The 22,108-nt window shown below is 36.7% G+C and overlaps 2 protein-coding genes across 2 annotated transcripts; both read left to right on the forward strand.

Annotated features, from left to right (window-relative positions):
• The first annotated feature begins 3,051 nt into the window (after positions 1-3,051).
• On the forward strand, positions 3,052-5,457 carry LOC113355953 (protein RTF2 homolog). The gene is made up of 2 exons (XM_026598940.1): positions 3,052-4,377; positions 5,124-5,457. Exon 1 carries the CDS (start codon positions 3,162-3,164, stop codon positions 4,350-4,352), a length of 1,191 nt encoding a protein of 396 aa, XP_026454725.1. The 5' UTR covers positions 3,052-3,161; the 3' UTR covers positions 4,353-4,377; positions 5,124-5,457.
• Positions 5,458-7,827: 2,370 nt separating this feature from the next.
• LOC113361171 (palmitoyl-acyl carrier protein thioesterase, chloroplastic-like) lies at positions 7,828-10,030 on the forward strand. The gene is made up of 7 exons (XM_026604507.1): positions 7,828-7,881; positions 8,399-8,657; positions 8,783-8,916; positions 9,020-9,136; positions 9,217-9,379; positions 9,515-9,583; positions 9,724-10,030. The coding sequence occupies exons 1-7, from the start codon at positions 7,877-7,879 to the stop codon at positions 9,919-9,921; spliced, it is 945 nt and encodes a 314-aa protein (XP_026460292.1). The 5' UTR covers positions 7,828-7,876; the 3' UTR covers positions 9,922-10,030.
• The last annotated feature ends 12,078 nt before the right edge of the window (positions 10,031-22,108 follow it).

The raw sequence follows: 22,108 nt of genomic DNA on the forward strand, positions 1-22,108 counted from the left end.
ACTTGTCTGTGGGAGACAGATTTGTTTATTGTCAAAGCCTGCGATTTTGGGTCGTAGCAACTCTTAGTTGTGGGTGAGATCATCTAAGGGAATCAAGTGCGCGGTATCCTGCTGGGATCAGAGGCGTAGGGAGTACAACTGTACCTTGGATCAGTGGGAGATTGATTGGGGTTCAACTACAATCCAGTCCGAAGTTAGCTTGGAGTAGGCTAGTATCTGTAGCGGCTTAATACAGTGTGTGTTCAATCTGGACTAGGTCCCGAGGTTTTTCTTCATTTGTGGTTTCCTCGTTAACAAAATTTTCGGTGTCTGTGTTATTTCTATTTCCGCATTATATTGTTTTATCTTTATAATTGAAATAATGCAGGTTGTGCGTTAGATCATCAATTAGAGTAATCCAACCTTTGGTTGTTGATTGTCATTGGTACCATCCAAGTTATTCCTTGTGTTTAATTAAAGACTCGCTGATTTCTATTAGCTCGAGTAAATCAAAACAAGAGAGAGATATTAACTCCTTGAGATACTTTTACCTAGTTTGAGTCTGACTGTCTAGTTGATTATCTAGAAAGTATTTCAGAGTTAGTCCATACAGATTGCTAAGCGAAATATTGGGTGGTGTTGTTAGACCCCCGCTTTTTCAAGTTTATTATGGTCTTTTTGATGAAACCTTTCTTGGTTTCATCACCATTTGTTAGATTTGGTTCCACCAGAACTGTTGATGGTGTTCGTTTATTTTGGGCATTTTGATGAAACCAAATATGGATTCATCAATTTCCCTTTATTAGATTTGGTACCACCAGAACTGTTGTTAGTTTTTTCTGGTCTTTTTGATGAAACCATTTTTGGTTTCATTATATTTCCTCTGTTAAGTTGTTCCATCAAAACTTTGGTGGTTTTAGTTTATTCTGGTTTTTTCGATGAAACAATCTTTTAATTTCACAACAATAATTTTCTTTTACGAGTCTAAACATTGAGACATTTGTTTTGTAATTTCAGGAAAGATTGTGGACTTCATGTTTGCTATTACATGAAGAAGTACTTGAAGGGAAACACGAAATCTCATGAAAAGAATATATCAGAAAAGGTGGAAAACATGAGAGAAAAACCGTCCTATAAGATATTGACGGACAAACTACCAAAGAATTAGAAAAGAAGACACTACTGTCACTGCACACATAAAAAGTAGTGTATTATCAACTAGTTGTAATACTTGTAATAGCCTTTTACAACATTGTCTGTTTTCTTTAAAAATGCTTATAATAGTAAAAGATTTAAATGGTTTATGAATGGTTTCAATTATGATTACCACATTTGTGTGTTATTCGCACCCTGTAACTTAACCCAAACCATATTGATATACTGGATATGCAATGAAATGTTATGTTTTTAACATTTTTATGATGAAACCAAAAAGGGTTCCAGCATATTGCAGGTGAAACCAAAAGGAAGAGGGTCATATCACGGGTTACTCTCGTAAGATATAGGAAAATGAATCTTCTATTTCCTAGAGTTTTGGACCATGAAGTGTTACTGGTCCTGATTTTAAAGTCTTAATTACAACCTGTATTCTTAACTTAGACGATGCATATAACAATGATATGATCGCTTATACATGGTTCGTTCCTGGTCATAAGACACACATACACCAGAATTAAGGATGTTAATATGAAAAGTAAAAATTAGAATATATTTCAAGGCACGAAACATTTTCTTGTTCGAAGGCACAAGTGTAATACACCAAGTATTAAACTACAATAGAAGACAGACCAAACATAGTTTGATATATTGTATTGAACTACTATAACATGCTCTAACAAATAATTTCAAATAATCACTAGTTATTCTAACATTAATGATACAGTTAGAAAAGTTCTCCATTCACAATTCATATAGGGGCACTCAGAAATCCTATCTATATATGTTTAGGTAACAACAAGCAGTGTGTTTAAGTGATTTTTTATTTTTACATAGTAGTAAAAATGATGAAACCAGAAAAGGTTCCAACATATTTTGGCTCCAAATATAGCAGTAAAAATGATGAAACCAAAAAAGGTTCCAACATATTGCAGGTGAAACCAAAAGGAAATGCTAAATCTAAATGAAACACCAGCAGAAAATATTAATTGAACAAAATAGGAGAATCTTCATCACGACCACACTTCGTTTTCATAAGCTGCAATTGTGTTTGATGGAGATTCGATTAATACAATTAGATCAATATGAAGATGATCCATTTAAGATGATAACCCGAAGGATTAAACAATAACGTCTCTTCTTCTCTTGGAATTAAGCTGAATGAAGACGAGATCTGAAAACATATGTTCTTCAATTTCTTCAACACTAAAAATCAATCTTAAGATACAATTTGAAGGGTTGAAATCTACAATCTCTTCGCTTCTTCAACTAAACTGAAATGAAAACGAGATCTCAAAATTGTTTTCTAAGATGATTAGGTATGAAAATATTGATGAAATGGGGAGAATCAGATTTATTTGAACCCTAAAATCGAATTAAATACATGAATTTCGGTAGAGAAGATCTCCAATTCTCTGTAAATATGATCTTCATAGTTTCTGCATATGTTTCTCCCAAAATCTCCATTATAGATATCGTGTATATACAGTGAAGGGCGAGACCGGAATTCGGAGATTTAATAAAAACTGAATTTAACTTTTTTGAATTGAAATAGGGTTTTTATTCCATTTTATTAGATATGATTTTCATTTAGCCCAAATAATATGGATGTTGTTTTTGTAACCCAAAGAGTATCACCTTGGTTTTTTAGAGCTTAATATGAAAAACAAATACCAATCATACGTTGCTAAGTGTCTTCACCAAAACATCGTTTCACAAAATTCAGGAAAGGCCTATTTTGACCAATAAGAAACTAAGGTTTCCTCACCGTTCAACACGTGGGCTTTATTTGTGTACGTAAGTCTTTAAATTTATAAAAGAAGCAAATATATTAATTAAAAATAAAATAAATATACAGCCGTGGGGTTGAAATAGAGAAATATCCCACCCCTTCCCATCGAATATAAATTCCCCAGTTTCTTCTGCAGCGTAAATCTTCTTCTTCCTCAAAATATCTTTTGCTCTGGTTTCTTCTAAATATCGAATTTTCACAGGTTCTTACACACAGAAATTAAAGAAGAAGAAGAATGGATTCAGATGGAAATATGCAGATCATAATATCATCACCAGACCTACAAATCCCATCTCGATCCATTATCATGAACCCTAACCAAACAATCCAACATCTCAAACAAAAATTCCTCCCAAAAACGATCCCATCACAAACCCTAGATTCTCTGTACTTTACTTACCATGGAAAACCCCTTACAGACACCTCAACAATATCCTCAAATTGCAACCTAAACTCACCAATTTCTAACCTAACTCTTCGAATTAGGGTTTGTGGCGGTGGTGGTGATGGAGGAGCAACTGGTGCTGAATCAAGAGATTGTTATCTTAATATGTACGCAGTTAAGAAACCAGATAAAGTTGATCCAAATGAAACAAGATTATCTAAATGGACAACTTGTGCTTTATCATTTGAGCCATTGAAACCTCCTTGTGTGATTGATCAGAATGGGAATGTGTTCAATAAAGAATCACTGGTTGAGGCATTGTTAGGGAAGAAATTGCCTAAAGGGTTTGGGCATATTAAGGGTTTGAAAGATATGATTCCAATTCATCTTTCTCAGATTCCGAAGAAGAAGAATGATACCGATGATGTTGATAACATTAGTTTCGATACGAAGTTTCAGTGTCCAGTTGCTGGTGTGGAGTTAAATGGTAAGTATAAGTTTTTTGCTTTGAGGAGTTGTGGTCATGTTTTGAGTGCAAAAGCATTGAAAGAAGTTAAATCGTCGTCTACTTGTATTGTTTGTCATAAAGAGTATACGGAATTTGATAAAATTGTGATTAATGGGAGTGAGGAAGAAGTAGCTGAATTGAAAGAAAGGATGGAATTGGAGAAGGCGAAGTTAAGAGAAAAGGTAAAGGAGAAGAAGAAGATGAAGGTGAAGAGTAATGTGGGGTTAAAGGAGGAGGAGGAGATGAATAATGTGAGTTCGGAGTCTTCAAAATTGAGTGGGATGAAACATGGGATTGAGGAGAAGGATGTGGAGTTGGTTAAAAATGTAGGGAATGGAAAGATCGGTGGTAACAAGGCAGGGTCTTCTCTTGTTAAAGAGGAGAGTAATGGCGTGCCTAAGAAAAAGTTTAAAGCAACTGATATAGCTCCACCCAATGCTACAAAGGTTTACGCTTCGATTTTCACTTCGTCAAGGAAATCAGACTTCAAGGAAACTTATAGTTGCAGATCTCTTCCACTTGGTAGAAATTGATTCTGTTGGCAATCGGCACAATCATGTAACACCTCTCATTTCTAAGTTAATTTTATTTTCTTCTTGTCTAATGTTTTAGCTCTTCTATTGTGAATTTCTTTCCATTGTAATTTGCAAGCGGTTGCTTATAACTTTGTGCAATCATATCAGCTTTTTATTGGGTTCTGGGTATGATACTTTGTTTTACTATAAACATATTTGTCAGTAGACTTGTGCTTGGTTTAATCTATATTTTGTTCTGTCTTATGTTATTGATTTGTCTATATTGGATTTATCACAAAAACTGAGGGTAATTTGCACTGGACTGGAACAAAGTCTGGCTTATTTACTACTAATTCTGCTTATTCTCTTAATACTGGAAATCATAGCAGACCCGACTCTTGGTTTTAAAAAATTTGGGAAATCCAAGTCATACCCAGAGCTAATTTGTTGTCTGATGTTTTGTGAATGCTAATTCTGGAGTGCCTGAAACTAGTGGTCTCTTGTTTATAGAATGTCCATTAGTGAGAGCTGTTTGGTTTACTCTAGGAATTCCTTGCCTCCTTATAGCAACAATTTTCTTGAATGGGGCCAAAAATGGTTTACTCATCCTGGTCAATATGGAAGCAAATCTATTTTATCCCTGGGTAACTTAGCTTTTCATATTTGTGTGTTTGATTTGATTTGATTTTCTCACCTTGCCCAGTGCTAGTTCGGTAATCACTTGGAAGAAGTAAAGTAAAAGACTAGTTTTACTAATTGATCTTTTGCACCTGGCCTCTTATGATGCAGAAGTGCATTGTACCCAACAAAACAACATGAATGCAGATGTGCATTGTAGTCGCAATGATGCTACCCACATGAATGCACCCAACAAAACAACACAACACAATCATGTAACACCTCTTCGATTTCGAAGTAGACTTCATCCTTACTTTTATTGTGGTTTCTATGGTAATTTGCAAGCTATGGATTACAACTTTGTGCAATTGTGTCAGCTTTCTATTGGGTTCTGAATATGATACTTGTCTTATTATAAACTTACTTGAACTTGTGCTTGGGGTAATGTATTTCATTGTTCGTCTTATGTTATTGATATGTCTGTATTGGATTTACTAAACTGCATTATGATGGAATGGTGTAGTTAAATTTTTTCATCAGCAAGTAGTGAAGTTTATGTTCCGCATGCCTCAAAAGTCATAACTTATCAAGATTGGTTGTTGTAGAAGTTAGTGGTGAATTGGATACTGAAATTGGGGAGAGGCGTGACTTCTTTTACAGGGAAAATGAAATTGATTTTGGAAATTGGAAATTGAATATTTGATTTGGGAAACATATCCACTCTGTGTTGTTACACTTTCTGTTAAGTTGAAATTTTGATGTTCTCCTGGGGAAAGTAGAGGCAGAGCATTTTTTATTGATGCGGATTCTTGCCTAGAGAAAGCATGCATCAAGGTATGTATTGTTGTATTCTGGTTTTAAACTCTTCTATATTATTTGCATAAGTATAATCTATTCAATTGACTTGTCAAATTTTATGGTTTTGCTTATGGAAAACTAGGATACCAAATTCTTAAAATAATGGATAGTAGCAAAACTATTTGAACAAAATTCTCTTCGTGATCCTTACTTTTCTCTTCCATTATATTCTTGCTCTATAATGACATGTAATATAAGATCCCTGTTTGCCCTCCTATTTCAGACTTCATGATTGTTGCTGTGCGCCTGTAGTTCAGATTATTAGGTAACTTTTCTCGAAATTGTACCTTGTGGGACGAAACTGGGTTTTTTGAAAGATAAATAGTTGGTTTTGCTTTGTCCATTTGATAGGAATCTGATAGAGCTCACGTGATCTCGTCACTAAAATAATATATCCTTCAATTTGTATAATTGTACAGTTAGATCTTTCTTAACATTTTTTATTTCTCGAAAGGATAGAATCAAATTATCTGATGTTTTCGACTCTAGAGTTGCCTAGAGTATTTGGATGGTTACATGGTGGAGCTGATCTAAGAGCTGGATGCTGTGAAGTTCCTCACCTGTCCATGTTGAATTAAGACTTTTAACCCTTTACGGGCGATACTTGTCAAAAGTCTGTTGGAACACTGAGCTTGTTTTTTAGGAAATCAATAGCTTTGAGGTGTATTGATAGCAGGTGTCTTGTAGAGACTAAGTCATGACTGATCATGGGTTGGTTATTTGGTGAGGAGATCATTCTTACCAGTAATCAGATTTCAGATATTCTCTTTGGTGGTTTGGAATGCTAGATTTGGTTTATTTTTTACAATAAGCGACCTAATGTTGAAGAAAATACACCCACCCCCTCAGCGTCCTATTGAAGGTTCTTAAAGCTTCAAAATTATCATACTAAGCATGCTATCTTTCATAAGCAGACTCGGCTGTTACTTTGGATTAGTAACAGCCGGCATTAGAGATCAGTGCTAGACTAATCTCTATATTTCATATAGGCATTAGGATTAGTACACATAATTCTGCTAGATGAATCTCTCTATTTCGTAGTTGTTATTTTAAATAAGCATGCTACTTTTAATTGGCAGAGTCGTACTCAGTTGATGCCTTCGTTTGTCCTTCTCATTCGAAAGTTAGTATTGGAACTTTTCTTGATGAATCTACTAGCTAGTGTGCCACATTTACGGGACAGTTCAAAGCTCTGATGCAACCACTGACGATTTTCTTTGGATCAAGTAATTAGAATAATTGCTTTTACACTGGAGTTACAAAGATGGCTGCTAGAGACAAGCCCACGTGCGTGATAGTCGAGTGAACTGGCAGGGATTGAAGAAAAGGGGGCATGTGTGGTGTTCTGAATCATCTGATGATACATCTGCAAGTTAATGTTTTGAATTCAAATTAAGCCTATTTGAGGTGGGGTTCTTGCTTTTATGCAAGCGAAGTAAAACGTGGAGTCACCCTTTACAGAGACAAGCAACAACAGGAACAAGAAAGAACAGCAAGATGCTTTAACAGCAGTAGTAAAAGTAATGAGTCGATGGATTTGGTGTTTTAGTACAAAGATTTCTCTGGGCTGTGACTTGGAGAACCCATACAGGAGACTCAGTGATGCAGATATAGCTGTCTGGCAGACTCAGTGATATAAGGTCTACCCGAGTAACACTATTATATTTATTAAGCTGCATTGGCATTCTATACACCCATTTGAGAAATGCAACAATATCAATATTATTGAGTAGGGTTGGCCTCTTTTTCTCAACATAGTCACCAATATATTAAACACACAGAAGAGTACTTGCAGTCGGTGTAAGCTAATATATATATATATATATATATATATATATATACACTGAACAAACAGTCAAACTTCTATAGAGTATCAATATAATCGAGTACAGGATCTCCTCATTTTCTTTAGTCACCCATATTATAACATACAGATGCACACTTGCAGTCGGTATAGCTACTATATATAGCGAACGAACAACCAAATTTCAAATGAGTCATTCTTGTCTGTCTCTGCCAAGAAACCAAATAGAATACAACTCGATCCATTGAGTTTTGCTGTTCTAATGAGGTACGCAATATTTATCTTCCTAATTTACGCTTTCTTTTCTCTACTGATAAATGTTATTCTTCATGCCATAAGTTTTTTTGAATTTGGAGTTCTCAATGAATTCATGCATTACTGATTATGAGTGAGCTGGTTAAATCCATGGACATGCTTGATTGTCGTTTTACAACTATCCAAACAAAAGACTGAAATAAACTTGCCTCGGCCCTTCCGAGATGAAGTCAAACGGGGCACCTAGCCCTATTTGATGCTAAGAATATATGTAATATCCTTTGACTCTCTGTCCTTATGAATTATTTATTGTGAATTTAAGGCGGGTGTTACAATTTGCCCCTATATCCAATCGTTAAGTCAATGTACTTGGTTTCGTGCCATCAATAAACCCCTAGACTGATCGAAATGCACCCAAATGTACCCTATTTAAGCAAGTTGTGAAGTGTGCATAACTATTAAGTTCTCATTTTCGTTTTACTTTACGTACTGTTCCTAAAACTCTTTTTCTAATCATGGTTCCCACCAGAACCATTGCAGCTTCATCGACATTCTCTCCTGCTAATTATACACCAACAAAGATTAGTGTACGGTCAGACAATGTGATTCCTCTTTGCATGAAATCGAACACCAAACCGGCTTTTAGAGGGTTACGGGTAAAAGTGAAGGTCGAAGCACCTGTAAAGAATATCAATGACTACATATATCGACAAAACTTCACAATTAGATCGTTTGAGATTGGCCCTGATCGGATGGCAACTATAGCAACATTGCTGAATCATTTACAGGCAAGAATAGATAACGTGCACATGCATATATGTCTCGTGTCTTTATATTTAACTACTATGTTAATGACTCGTTATGCAAGTTAAGATGTTAAATGTCTTGGGCTCGATCATTCATTCGGATGCAGGATTCAATTGCTAACAATATTAGCGCTGCTGGGCTGCTAGGCGATGGATTTGGTGCAACACCGGAAATGACAAAAAGAAACCTTATATGGGTTGTTGCTAAAATGCAGGTTCTCGTGGATCGGTATCCTGCTTGGTAAGCTAGTTTTGGCTTGTTTTTCCTTGTTCATTAATGCCTGCTTCCGAATGCATGTTTTATTTTACTCGTTGCGATTTAAGTTAATGGTATTTGGTTGCAGGGGTGATGTAGTTCAAATAGATAACTGGTTTTCGGATGCATCCGTAAAGAATGGAACCGCTAACCATTGGCTCCTTCGAGATGCCAATACTGGAGAAACTCTCGCTCAAGCTAACAGGCAAGTCACGAAAATAATTTTATTTTTATTGCTGGTTATCCCATTGTTCTTGGCCTGTTTTAATATTAACCTCAATGCAGTGTGTGGATTATGATGAATAAAAAAACAAGAAAAGTGTCTAAATTTCCAGAAGAAGTTCGAGCTGAAATGGCACCAATTACAATGGATTATTGTGTCTCGGATGACATTAAAATATCAAAGCTTCATGACAACACAGCTGATTTTGTCCAAACTGGTTTAACTGTAAGTTCACTCAATTTTGGCAGATAAATAATGACTTATCTTGCTAATTTTTCTCTGCTATCACCTTTCGTGACTTCGCTTACCTCACCACCCATTTATATAGATGACTAATAATTACCGGTACAAAATATGCAGGCACGTTGGAGTGACTTAGATATTAACCACCATGTGAATTTTGCCAAATACATTGGATGGATTCTCGAGGTAGCTGCAAACCTATGTGTTAAGAAACTATATATCTTGTTCTTGTTTTCTTATTGCATGTTATATTGTTTAGTAGAGTTTGTTCTGTCAGTTATATCATATGGTCCATAATTTACTTATACGTCAAATGCATTTTGCAGAATGTTCCCATCTTGAAAACCCACGAGCTTTTTGATTTGGTTCTGGAGTTTAAGAGGGAATGTAGAGAAGGGGATGGGCTAAAGTCTTTTACAACATTTATTGAACACGGTGGTAATGCCGAATGTCAGCACATGCTTCAACTTGAAAATGGAAGTGAGGTTATGAGGGGAAGAACCAAATGGAGGCCAAGCATTTGATCAGAACACAGTAATGTTATTTGTGTCAATTATGAATATCAGTTTATGATTTTGTCTGTGATTTACGCTAAAACTGTACATGTGTGTCACAGTTGTCCTAGTCTTGTAGTCTCCAGTTGTGATGATAACTTACCTGTATCAAGTAAAGCTATTCAATCCTATCTTTGGTATATGTTCCAAGATATCATTTGGTATTCGAAGAAAGGAGATGGATTATAGTGAATCATATGTTACTAATATGCTACACCAATAATTATGATGGATGTGCAACAGATTTTTCAGACAACATAGCTTCCAATCCAAAAATCATTCGGATCCCACGGATTATATTCGCATCCGGTACATTAACATAACTGCAGGACACCCACACGCATAAAACCGAATGGACCAGATTGAATCGACTGCTTCGGCCCAAAAAACTCACTCCTAGTAGAAATTGGAAAGAGTATCTTGAGCGTGTGATAATCCGAGAAGCTCTGGCTCCGCCCTCCCTAAAAGCTCTAAAACACCTTTTTTCACAGATAAAAGTTAACATTTAATCCCATTTTTAGTGGGCTTTGGAAGCTCTAGTCCATCCCCCAAAGCCCATGACGCTCTAGTCCAAATATCACCCGGGTTTTACAGCCTCGTCCAAATCTTGACGAGTTAGTCCAAATTCTTCACGATCCGATGATTTCCGATTTTTAAATATTCCAGAACTGACCTTCCACCGGTTTAATATTTAAACAGAGCTTTTTGAATTGGGATTTTTTTTGGGATCAGAGATTGATAGAGAGAGCGAGACAGAGGTATGTTGTAGGCGATTAGTCAGATTTCAGTCGTTTCTCCAACAGAATTCATCTTCATGTTAGTTTGAAAATGTTTTGAAATCGGTTTTTCTGGGTCGGAGTTTTGAATTCACGAAAGATTGAGAGATAGATCGATCCAGATATAAATTTCGGAGGTGATTTAACATATTCATAGAGGTTAGGGTGGATTTGATCGTTTCTGCAACAAAATTCAACTTCAGGTTAGTTAGGAATCTTTTATTTTCAGTTTTCTTTTGGTTCATCGTTCAAATTTGTTTCTGATTTTTAGTTTTTTTTTTTGTAAGTTTATGAGTTTATGGTATGAATATGATATGTTACATCTTATTGTTTGTATGATCTTGATTTGATTTTTGTTATATCTTAGCTTTTGATTATCCTGAAACGATTTTTTTATTACTATTTTTCGATGATGATTTTTGTTTTATGATTTTTATGAAATCGAACTGATATTTGAATCGTATGCTTCTGGATTTACTCATCTTTTTGCTTTAATAAGACTTTGAATCTGATATCTTCAATTAATCTGATTTAGGTTTACTGTTATTTGAGATGTTTTGGCTTCGACTAATGTGTACTTTCCTGTACACTGTTCACATTTTAAGTTATTCAAAACTGAAAATGTGATTTGAAGCTTCTTATTATTATTCTGTTGTAATATGAAGGGGTATCAACCATGTACGAGAAGGTTGTTTATGCTATTTTGAATCATGGTGAGCATTCTGCGCCTTTTCGTATAAGTACTAAGAGCACTGTAGATGGGTTGAAGCGTTTTTCATGTAAGCAGTGGAGGTCTTTGTCTCTTGAGACTATACATTTGAGTTATATGGATAGTAATGATCAGTTAGTTGTTGTACAAGGTGATATACAACTGCAAGGTCTAGTTGCTCTTACTATTGTTCTTACCAATGAAGGATTTAGAGATTTGTTTTTCTATTTTTTTTTTCCTCATTCTGCTGTTACTTCTAAGTACCCTAAAAAGATTTATCACTAGGTTAAGAAATTGCGGCTAGACAAGAACTCCACCTAGTTTCACATTCTCATACAGTTCATTTGAAGTCATTTGAACTAGTTGTGATTAAGATGAATTAGGTTGTTTTGGGGTAAAAAATGTTTCTGCCGGTTTTGGCAAATTTGGGTGTGTTTGATGAGAAACGAATTTAGACCTAAACAAATGCACTGCACGGGAGTACTTTAGATTCGAGAGATCAATCTGTACAATCCTGGCCTAAACCAAGAAATGGTCTTCCAGTCTTGCTTCGGTCACAAAATAAAGGAGAAGGATTGGTCTTAGGGAGGGAAGCGAAGAAGGTGTGGAGACCAGAATAGTTAATTCTGAAGGTGTGGCTATTTTATGAATTGTATCAAAATATGGAACCGGCTTGCAGAATGTAAGTTATCAGTTCTTTTGTGTTTTTCTGGATACTTGTGTTGTTTTTAACCAAAACTGTTGTTGCGGTCGAAATAGGTAGAAACCTATTTATACAAGTCATAATTGAACGGACTCTGATCTCGTAGGAAGTGGGAGTAATTGAGTGATGGAGAAGTTGGGTAATGTGTAAGTGCCAGAAACCATGTCCCAATTATGGGGGAAAATGGGTTGGTTTACACCCACTATTCCTTTTCGCCACTAACTGCCCGCTTTCCTGACACTTTCTTATAATGGGCGTGTTGCACGCCGCACGCTGTAAACCGCCAGACCAATACCCTGATGAGCATCCCCCAGTTTGTGACATGTTTGATGTCTCGAGTATTTTCGTGGAAAATGTGCAGCAGATTGCTGAGTGGGCCTTGTATGCAAGACCTAATTATTCTGATTAATTGTACGCTAACTAGGTGGCGGATAGCCAAGTGTGGCAAGTCAAGTCAGGAGACTTTCCACAGGAGAATGGCGTGTGACGTTAGTCTTGGTTTGGTGACCTAAGACTTTCCATAGGCCGGTCAATTCTGTGGTGAATTCGGACGGCTGAGATTGTAATTCATGAGAGAAGGTGGCCGTTGATTATGGACACATTCTGTTGGCACCTCATAATAACATAGTGGTGTAATTGACACATGTCAGTGCCATAGTGGCACGATTAGAGCGTGCCAGTGGCACAATGACATGGTTTCCATATGCCAGTGGCATAGTGGCACAAATAGCGCTTGGCGTAGCCACATCCGTTATATCTTGGCATATTGGTGTTAGATCCAAATATGGTTTGGCAATATTGGCTCTAGTTGCCGTATCAAAATTAATGCCCTAGTTAGCATTATTTGGCATGGTTGGCGTAGCAACATTATCTAAATTAGGGTTTGGCATACCAAAATCCTAATTAGCGCGTGTGGCATGTGGCCGCGACACGATGTCATTTTTTGTGCAAATAGTGCTATGGTCGTATCAAGGAATTATGGCAGGGACATAATGTGGGAATGACCACAGGCGCAAGGATAGCCATGGGTGGTCATAGCATGGCGCTCTTTTTAGGGTTTTATGGGTCCCGCATGGCTCGTGGCATGTTGTGGGGCCAAAGTGGCGTAATTTGAGCCACGACCAAAAATTAGGGTTTCAACTAATGCTACTAAATCAAAATCGTGCTCTGGTTGGAATACCCTGACTGGAATATGTTATGGCGTTGGCTACGAACAAAAAGTGAATTAGCACATAAGTGCGCTATTTGTGGCACGTTGGCACGTTTGGCATGCTGCTGCGGCGGAGTGGCATGTTGGCATGCCAATTAGCATGTTGGCACGGAATGGCACATTTGGCATTCCGATTAGCGTGTTGGAACGAAATGACACGTTTGGCATGCCATTAGCATGCTGGCGCGGGTTGGAAAGCTAATTGGCATTGTGACCATCCAGTGTAATTTGCATATTTTAATACTGTGGAGGGTTTAAAGCAACCTGATTGGTCAATAGGAAAGAAGCCGGTCAAACATAGGGCGTAGACACATCTCTAGTGCACGTGACGGACTTAAAGCGACCTGATTGGTCGTTGGGAAAGAAGGAGGCCGGCAAGGCCTGACCACATTCTAAGTGCATGTGGCATATTTAAAGCGACCTGATTCTTCGATGGGAAAGAGGAGGTCCGGCAAGCAGCATGGGGGCATGGCCATATGCAGGTGGCGCCGGCTGTCCTATGGAACGACCACACCTCCCTTTGCTGCTGCTCCTATTTTCCGCGGCTCCTCTTTTATTCCTTTTTTTTTTTTTCTGATTTTGGGTAGGACTTTGCACATACTAATCCATGACGGATCAATTTCCTAGTTTGCCTAGGTTTAGTTTCGACTAGCATGGTCTGATATACTGCGCAGGGCGCAAGAAACCTAATTTATGCAAATTAATAAGGTTGGTATTTGAATCTTGTGAATTATCACAAAATTGATTGAATTCGGTGTGTTGACACAGAGTTCTTTAAATTTATTGCCAGAGAGAAGCATGCTTTCCGATTGAGTACTTTTATGCAGACCTTAACCTTGATATTTCGGGAAATTCATGCTACTCAGCTGCGAGTGAACACTAATTTTCATGTCATATCAATATTAAGGGTTCAGCCGGGGAACATAGCCCAGAAAGTATTCAATGAAACTTATATTAATTGATTAATACAGAAAGGGTGTCGAAATTTACAGAATATCTAGGATTGTTGCTACATGCACCATTCTGGATAAATTTCATGTGAATATATTGAATTGCTCAATAATTGTGTAAGTGAAGAGGTTAGGCACTCATCATTTTTACATGGCTCCGTTTCTTTGCAGAGTGACGACACATTAAATGCAAGGTTTTACAATTTTAGCCCTGAACGAAAAACCACCATCAACAAAGGTTTATATGAAAGTGTTCATATTGCTAACCTCGGTTAACTACCGTTGAGCCAACCCAAAGTACATGTTTAGGTACAGTTACTCAAACCTAAATGAAAAGTGCATTTCATTTGTGTATAACAAGCTAAGTATATATAACGGTTGAAAGATATTAGCTTGAATAGAATCAGGTTTTCATCTAACGGTGAATATTGAATGCTTGGTTACCAAGGTAACTTATATTCCAAACCCTGATCTGAAAACTATATAAAGGAGAACTCTAACAACTAGGAAACGTAATCCCCACACCTCTTGTGTGTTACTAGTTGCATAAGCTAGAGTCAATTCTCCTTTAACCTTAGGTTTTTCATGAAACCCTGTAGATTAATGACTTAAAGACTTCATTGGGATTGTGAAGCCAGACCCTGAAAAAGCAGGGGTCTAACAATACCAACCAATATTTCGCTTAGCATTCTGTATGGACTAACTCGAATATACTTTTAAGAGAATCAACAAGACTCAGTCAATTAAAAGTATATCAACGAGTTTATATCTCTCTCTTGATTTGATTTACTCAGGAAAGAACTGCCAGTTCTAATCAAATACAAGGAATAACTTGGATGATACCAAATACCAATATCCAAGGATCAATCAATGACAATCAACAACCAAAGATTGGATTATTCTTATTGATGATCTAAACGCACAACCTGTATTATTTCAATTATAAAGATAAAACAATATAATGCGGAAATAGAAATAACACAGACACCATAAATTTTGTTAACGAGGAAACCGCAAATGCAGAAAAACCCCGGGACCTAGTCCAGATTGAACACACATTGTATTAAGCCTCTATAGACACTATCCTACTTCAAGCTAACTTCGGAATGGACTGTAGTTGAACCCAAATCAGTCTCCCACTGATCCAAGATATACTTGTACTCCCTACGCCTCTGATCCCAGCAGGATACTGCGCACTTGATTCCCTTAGCTGATATCACCCACAACTAAGAGTTGCTACGGCCCAAAGTCTAAGACTTGATAATAAAAAAAAATTTCTTACACTGACAAGTCTATCAAAGGATCAATCTGTCTCCCACAAATAAACCCTAAAAGGTTTTGTTCCGTCTTTTGATAATAAGCAAGCTGAACAGGAACCAATTGATAATCCGGTCTTATGTTCCCGAAGAATAGCTTAGAGTTATCAATCACCTCACAACAATCTTAATCGTATGGTAGCGAAACAAGATGTTGCAGAATCACAAACAATGAGACGAAGATGTTTGTGATTTATTTTTATATCTTACCTATCGGAGATATCAATCTCAAGCCAATCAATCTGATTGTACTCGTACGATAGAAGATGCAAGATCAGATCACATAACTACGATAAAAGTAGTATCGGTCTGGCTTCACAATCTCAGTGAAGTCTTTAAGTCGTTACCCTGGTTTTAGAAGAAGAAAACCAAAGGTTAAAGAAGAACCGACTCTAGTATGCAAACTAGTATCACACGTGAGGTGTGGAGATTAGTTTTGCACAGATACTAGAGTTCCCCTTATATAGTCTTTCAAATCAGGGTTTGCAATTAAGTTACATTGGTAACAAGGCAATCAATATCCACCGTTAGATGAAAACCTGATTTAGATTCAACCTAATATTTCTCAACCGTTAGATCAAAAACTTAGCTTGTTACATACACTTGACAATGCACGCTTCTAGGTTTGCATTCAAGTTACCTTGGTAACAAAGCAATCAATATCCACTGTTAGATGAAAACCTGATTTAGATTCAACCTAATATTTCTCAACCGTTAGATCGAAAACTTAGCTTGTTACATACACTTGAAAATGCACGCTTCTAGGTTTGTTAACCGTACCCAAACGTATGCACTTGTTGGTTCAACAATGGTTAACCAAAAGGTTAGTCAAGGTATGCTATATATATATATATTTTTTTTTATGATACCTTGACTGTCACTATGCTATATTTTGAAATTGAACTTTTCCACATAAAAATAATTGAAAAATGGAGCTCATTTACCTTGAATTGTGATTCCTGTGCACGTATGATATCTTAGGGTTCTTAGTCTAGATGATGAGGCACCCCTGATTCTAGCACAATTCACATGTGATATAGAAAATTTGCATATGCACGATCAACCGAGCGTGTAGAGCGTCGGTGTTTCATAGGTTAAGTAGGCTGCCAATCATCTAGAATACTGAATGAGACTTGACTAGCTTGTTCTTTGGTTGGCTGGGATAGAAGTTGGAGAATACGTTAAGAAAATAACCATTGAATTTGACCGGGTGCATCGAAAAGGGCTGCCACTTGCTAAAATTGTCATGTAATCTATTTTTTTCTGTTTTTGTATAAAGTTTGTTGTGTCTTGTGCATGTATCTTTCATCAGTGAAAAAATCAGTTGAGAAAGAAAATCAGAAAAAAAAAGTCAGTAAAAAAAAAAATCAGAAAAAGTAAAGTAAAGAAAAGGTACTCATTATCTTTATTATGTTCTATTTCAGTAAAAAATTTAATGTTTCTCTCTTGCCTCAAAATGAGAGAGTAGTCAATGTAAATATGTAGTCAATGTTCCTTTTTGTTTTATGTTGTAAATAATGTTGTAATAAGCAAGGAGGGTGTAGCCATCGATGTACACAATGCGGGTAAGCTGAAATATCACCAACTCCTCAGGTGAACATTCACAATTCTCGTAAAGCCGGACAGCTAGATTGTCTTTGAATGCAGTTCTTAGCCTAAAAACTATCTCTTAGTAATTGGCAGTCATAACTTCCTAGAGTAAATCATTCTTTATGCATGTCTAAGGCAAATACACTTTACACTTTTATCACATGTCCTTAGTTGTTTCAGTGCTAGAATTGTGCCTTTGAAATCTAGATTGACATATCCAATTGCTGTGAGATAAAACCGAATACAGGTATCACTTTCATGCAATCTGAGCTTATATCTTGTCCTAGAACTTTGTGGGTATATTTTGACCAGCGACAGTGGTGTAGGTAGGACTTTTCTTTTAGTTTTGTATTTTACTCGAGGATGAGCAAAAGGCAGGTTTGGGGGTATTTGATAGGAACCTAATATTGTATATATTCTTATATTTTTGAAGGTGTTTACTGTATCTTGATGCACTAATTTCCTATATTTATGCCAAATTATATATTTTTTTTTCTTGTTCGGTGCGAATAAAAGTGTGGTGATAGTCTCTGATTTTTGTAATGGCAGGAGACTAAGTAGAGTCAACAAAGAAGGGTTGAACAATGAGAAGTTGATGCACCGTGATAAGCTAGATATTTCAGTGAAGTCTACAAGGGGATGCATGCGCAGCAACAAGAGAGATCGGGGTTGTGAGAGTTGATAACCTAATGGGCCGAAGATCAGAACTCAGATTCTTCTCATGTTTGGGAAACTACATGGAAAACAAACCAAGCCCAAAAGCCATTCTCATACCAAAGCAAGGTATTCATGCTTTACACCTGAATATCAAGTCTATCACCTTTCCCAAATCCCATCTCAAACACGAGAAACAAATTTCTTTCTCTGTGCTCGTCTTTCCCAAAAATTCAGTCGGCTTATCTTTATGTCTCCCAATTTTCTTAGCATGTCAAATCTTTCTATCACTCTGTCCATCCGTTATACCACCAACACCGCCGACTGCCTCTCCCTCAAGCTGTCAAACCCATACCTAAACCACCATCTCTCTGAAACCAGATTTGATGTCATATTTCAACCTTTTTTTCTCTGTACCTACTTCAAGATATCCTTAGATGTCAGTGGTACTAGGGGAACAATAGGTCGGCGAATTTGTCTCCAACGTTAGTAAGAATGACAATTTAAGGTCTGAATTTCAAGCTCTCTGCAGCATCAAGATAATAGGGTGGCTGTGTACAGTGCATGATGAAGTAGACTATATCAGTGGTGAGTTTCAAGACTATCAATTTCCTAGATTTATGCTTGTGTAATTACTGTCAATGGGATTGAATAGTTGGGGGATAACCTTGTATAAATAGGGTTGCAGTTGTATTTTGAAGCAAGCCCGGAGTAGCCGGTGCAATCTGCTATTAGGTTTAGGTTTTATTTCAATTTTACTCATGTTCTAAAAATCTCTGCTAGGGCAGAGATGAAACCCCTTTATTAATTAGAATTTCTTTGTTTGATTTTGATTGTTCTCCATGGGTTTTATTGATAAATATGATTAATCTCTCAATTCATATCAAATTACTTTCACCTTGTATGTTATGCATCCATGGTAGTAAAAATGATCCTTTGCTATGTATTCAAGCCTATGTGATCTGATTTAGTTTAATTTGTGGTTATCTATGCCTTAAACAGATAGATAATGCTCGGAATTGACATCTTTTGCTGAGGTTAAGTAATTCATATGTACAAGTGATTTATCACATCTTCAAGGTAGTTTGAGGTTGGAACTTCTATAGCTCCTTGATTGAAGGGAGACCTAGCATATCAAATTAGGGAATTTCTCGGATTTTAGGGGGTGGATTCAAATCCCTAGTTCATCTTTTATTGATTCTTAATCTTGTTGCTTTAGTATAATCATCCATCACTTTGTCGTATCAACACCCAGCAAACAACCTTTTTGTGTTACTCTTTTCTCTGAATCAACTTTAGTAAGACTTTGTAATTAACTCTACACCCACCTTCTCCCTGTGGATCGACCTGTATTTTTACTATACACAATAAGGAACTGTGCACTTGCAGTATAATTTTAGGTATCTTTCTTAGCCTACCAAGTTTTTGGCGCCGCTGCCGGGGACTGTAATGATCTAAAGTTCACTTTACTGATTTTAGCTCAATCGTGTACATATGTTAGATTTTTCTTCAGTTATTGTTATCATAATATAGCTGTTTAAATCCAACTGTTACATAATCTGCAACCTGTTGATAAGTATTATCTGTAGTTTTAATCTTTCAGTCATCTGCATCTTCATGTTCTTACATCTGATCATTTTAGAATCTGTAATTGTAGCTTGGCCCTGTATAATCTTAGTAGCTTTAGTTGTTCAGTTGTAATCCAATATTATCTTTTGAAAGTTGTTGCAGGATTGTAGTTTACTTAAAGTTGTTTGTCATTAGTTTAGCTTAGTTGTTTCCAACCATCCGTGTCTTAGTTAATCCATCTGCCTTGTTAAAGTTCTGCTCATTCTTCTGTAATTTCTGTGTTACCTGCATCATCATATATCTGCATCTTCGCATCATCTTCTCAGTCTACGTATATTCTGTTTTACTACATTCTCATGCCACCATCATAGTCTTGTAAGATAATCCTATCCCTGTTTTTGTTTAGCATTTTAGGTCTTCTGTTTTTGGTCAGTTGGTACTTCACTATCGCTTGCAGCATTGTTGTTGTATCGTAACTTAGTTAATCCATTTGTATATATAAATATTCTGCATCACTTAAAATAAAATAAAATAAAATAACAGAGTGTTATCTTTTTATTTTGTAGCTCAGTTGTGTTTGTTAGGTACCTTTGTTTCATAGTTTACAGAACTTTAGCACCTGTAAATTTCAGTTTATTGTATTGTTGTAACTTGTAAGTTTCAGTCCTTGTATATCAGTCAGTTCATCTGTAACTGTGTTACATCTATGTAGTATAGTCCATTTGCTTGTAGTCTGCACTCTGTGTTAGTTTTAGCTAATAATCTTAATCTGTATCTTTGTAGTCCTGGCTGTAGCTTGGTAGCATCATTGTCCTGTGTCAGTCTGTACCTGTATTGAGTCAATTCATTCTATAGTTAGCTTTTAACTGTTTTAGCTTATAGATCATTACAATCTGTAGCATATTTGTTAATTTTTCTTTTGTTTTCTTTCTCAGTTCACTAGTCATAATCATATGTAAATTTCCATACTTCTGGCTGTAATTTTAAATTTCAAATCAGTCGCATAAACTGCATCATTGTCTTACATTGTGTCCAGTTTGAGTTGTCTGCAACTGCTCTCATTGTGTAATTGTTGGTTGTCGTTCAGTAGCTCAACTATATTTTCTGTTAGGTTCCCTTGTTTTGAAGTTTAAAGCACTTTACCATCTGTGAATATACATCGGTAAGTGGAGGAATCTGTAGGATCAGAGTGTTAGCTGTTCATTGGCACTTTGTTAATACCTGCTATTTCATTCAGCGTCTGGCCTAGCTTGAACTCAATCCTGAAAGACCTGATCTGTCACATATGTCACATCTCAGCTGAACTCCCTGTTGTTCTGTCTAAATCTTGAATAGTGATAGGTTTTACATGGCTGCAGTTGTAGTTTGAGAAGTCTTTTGCTAGTGTTAGCATTATATGTTATGACGGTCATTTCAGCATAGCATCTTTGAGATGTTCCATTTTGTCCTGTTCAGATCTTTCAATTGGAAATATCTCACTTTTTCAGTAATTCATCACTGCAGTTCACAACAGTTGTCTTACGATTCTAGTTGTTAACTCTAAGTGATCGACAATTACTCTTCATGTTTCAGTATTTTACCTGCACATTTCTGAGATTACTCTTTCAGCTCACAGGTACCTTGGATACTGTCGCGAAAATCAAAGGCTAGGGGAAAGAGGAGCGAGATAACCTGTTGGTTGTTCCTAAACCCGGTCTTATACCGGCGGTATCGTGCCTCAATTTTAATATCCTTGTCTTGAATGATACACCATCTTGCATGCAAACTAAACTAGTTTCTAAGAATTGTCAAAACCCTGCCACTTATAACATATTTGTGAATGATACTGTGACATTTGGGTAATTTACTTTCTAGTTGAATTTGTTATTTCTCTGTGCACCTATCAATCTCTGCAAAAATACCGTGTCTTTGTGCATACATCTGCAAACCTGCTATCATTTTCATAAGACCTGTGTGTCTAACTTTTGCATGTGTTGTTTGATTGGGTGTATAACATGTTGAATGGTATGTCTGTTAGGCTGTAGTTATGACTTTTCGGGACCAGACCAATCGTCTAGTTAGAATTCAGCGAGAGGACATAGTTGAAATCCCCGTGTCTTTCAACGAAAGACCTGACCAACCTGAGACAATTGGTGATGAGGTAATCCAACCCCGCAGTCTCAAGGACTATATGTACCCCATGAGGACAAGCCAGCCCTCTTGTATTTTTTTTACCAGAAACTTCTGGTCATTTTGAGTTAAAGGCGAGCACATACACATGCTCCCTATGTTTCGAGAGGTTGATGCTGAAAACCCCTACCACCATGTGAGAGAGTTTGAAGAGATTTGTGGGAATATGCGTTTCACTCAAATGCAGGAAGAAACCCTGAAATTCAGATTATTTCCTTTCTCTTTGAAGGAAAAGGCTAAGTCTTGGCTATATACCCTGCAGCCACAGTCAATTAGGACATGGGATGATCGTACAAGAGAATTTTTCAAAAAGTTCTTCCCAAATCACAAGACTGCGACCATTCGTCAAAGTCTGAATAGCTTTGTGCAATTAGAGGGTGAGACCTTATATAAATACCTGGAGAGATTTAATGAATTATTGCTTCAGTGTCCTCACCATGGTTTTGAAAAATGGAGACTTGTGCAAATTTTGTATGAAGGTCTAGATGTTGCCACCCGAACAACAGTTGAG

The sequence above is a fragment of the Papaver somniferum genome, chromosome 3, assembly GCF_003573695.1.
Source record: "Papaver somniferum cultivar HN1 chromosome 3, ASM357369v1, whole genome shotgun sequence".
NCBI classification, from domain to species: domain Eukaryota; kingdom Viridiplantae; phylum Streptophyta; class Magnoliopsida; order Ranunculales; family Papaveraceae; genus Papaver; species Papaver somniferum.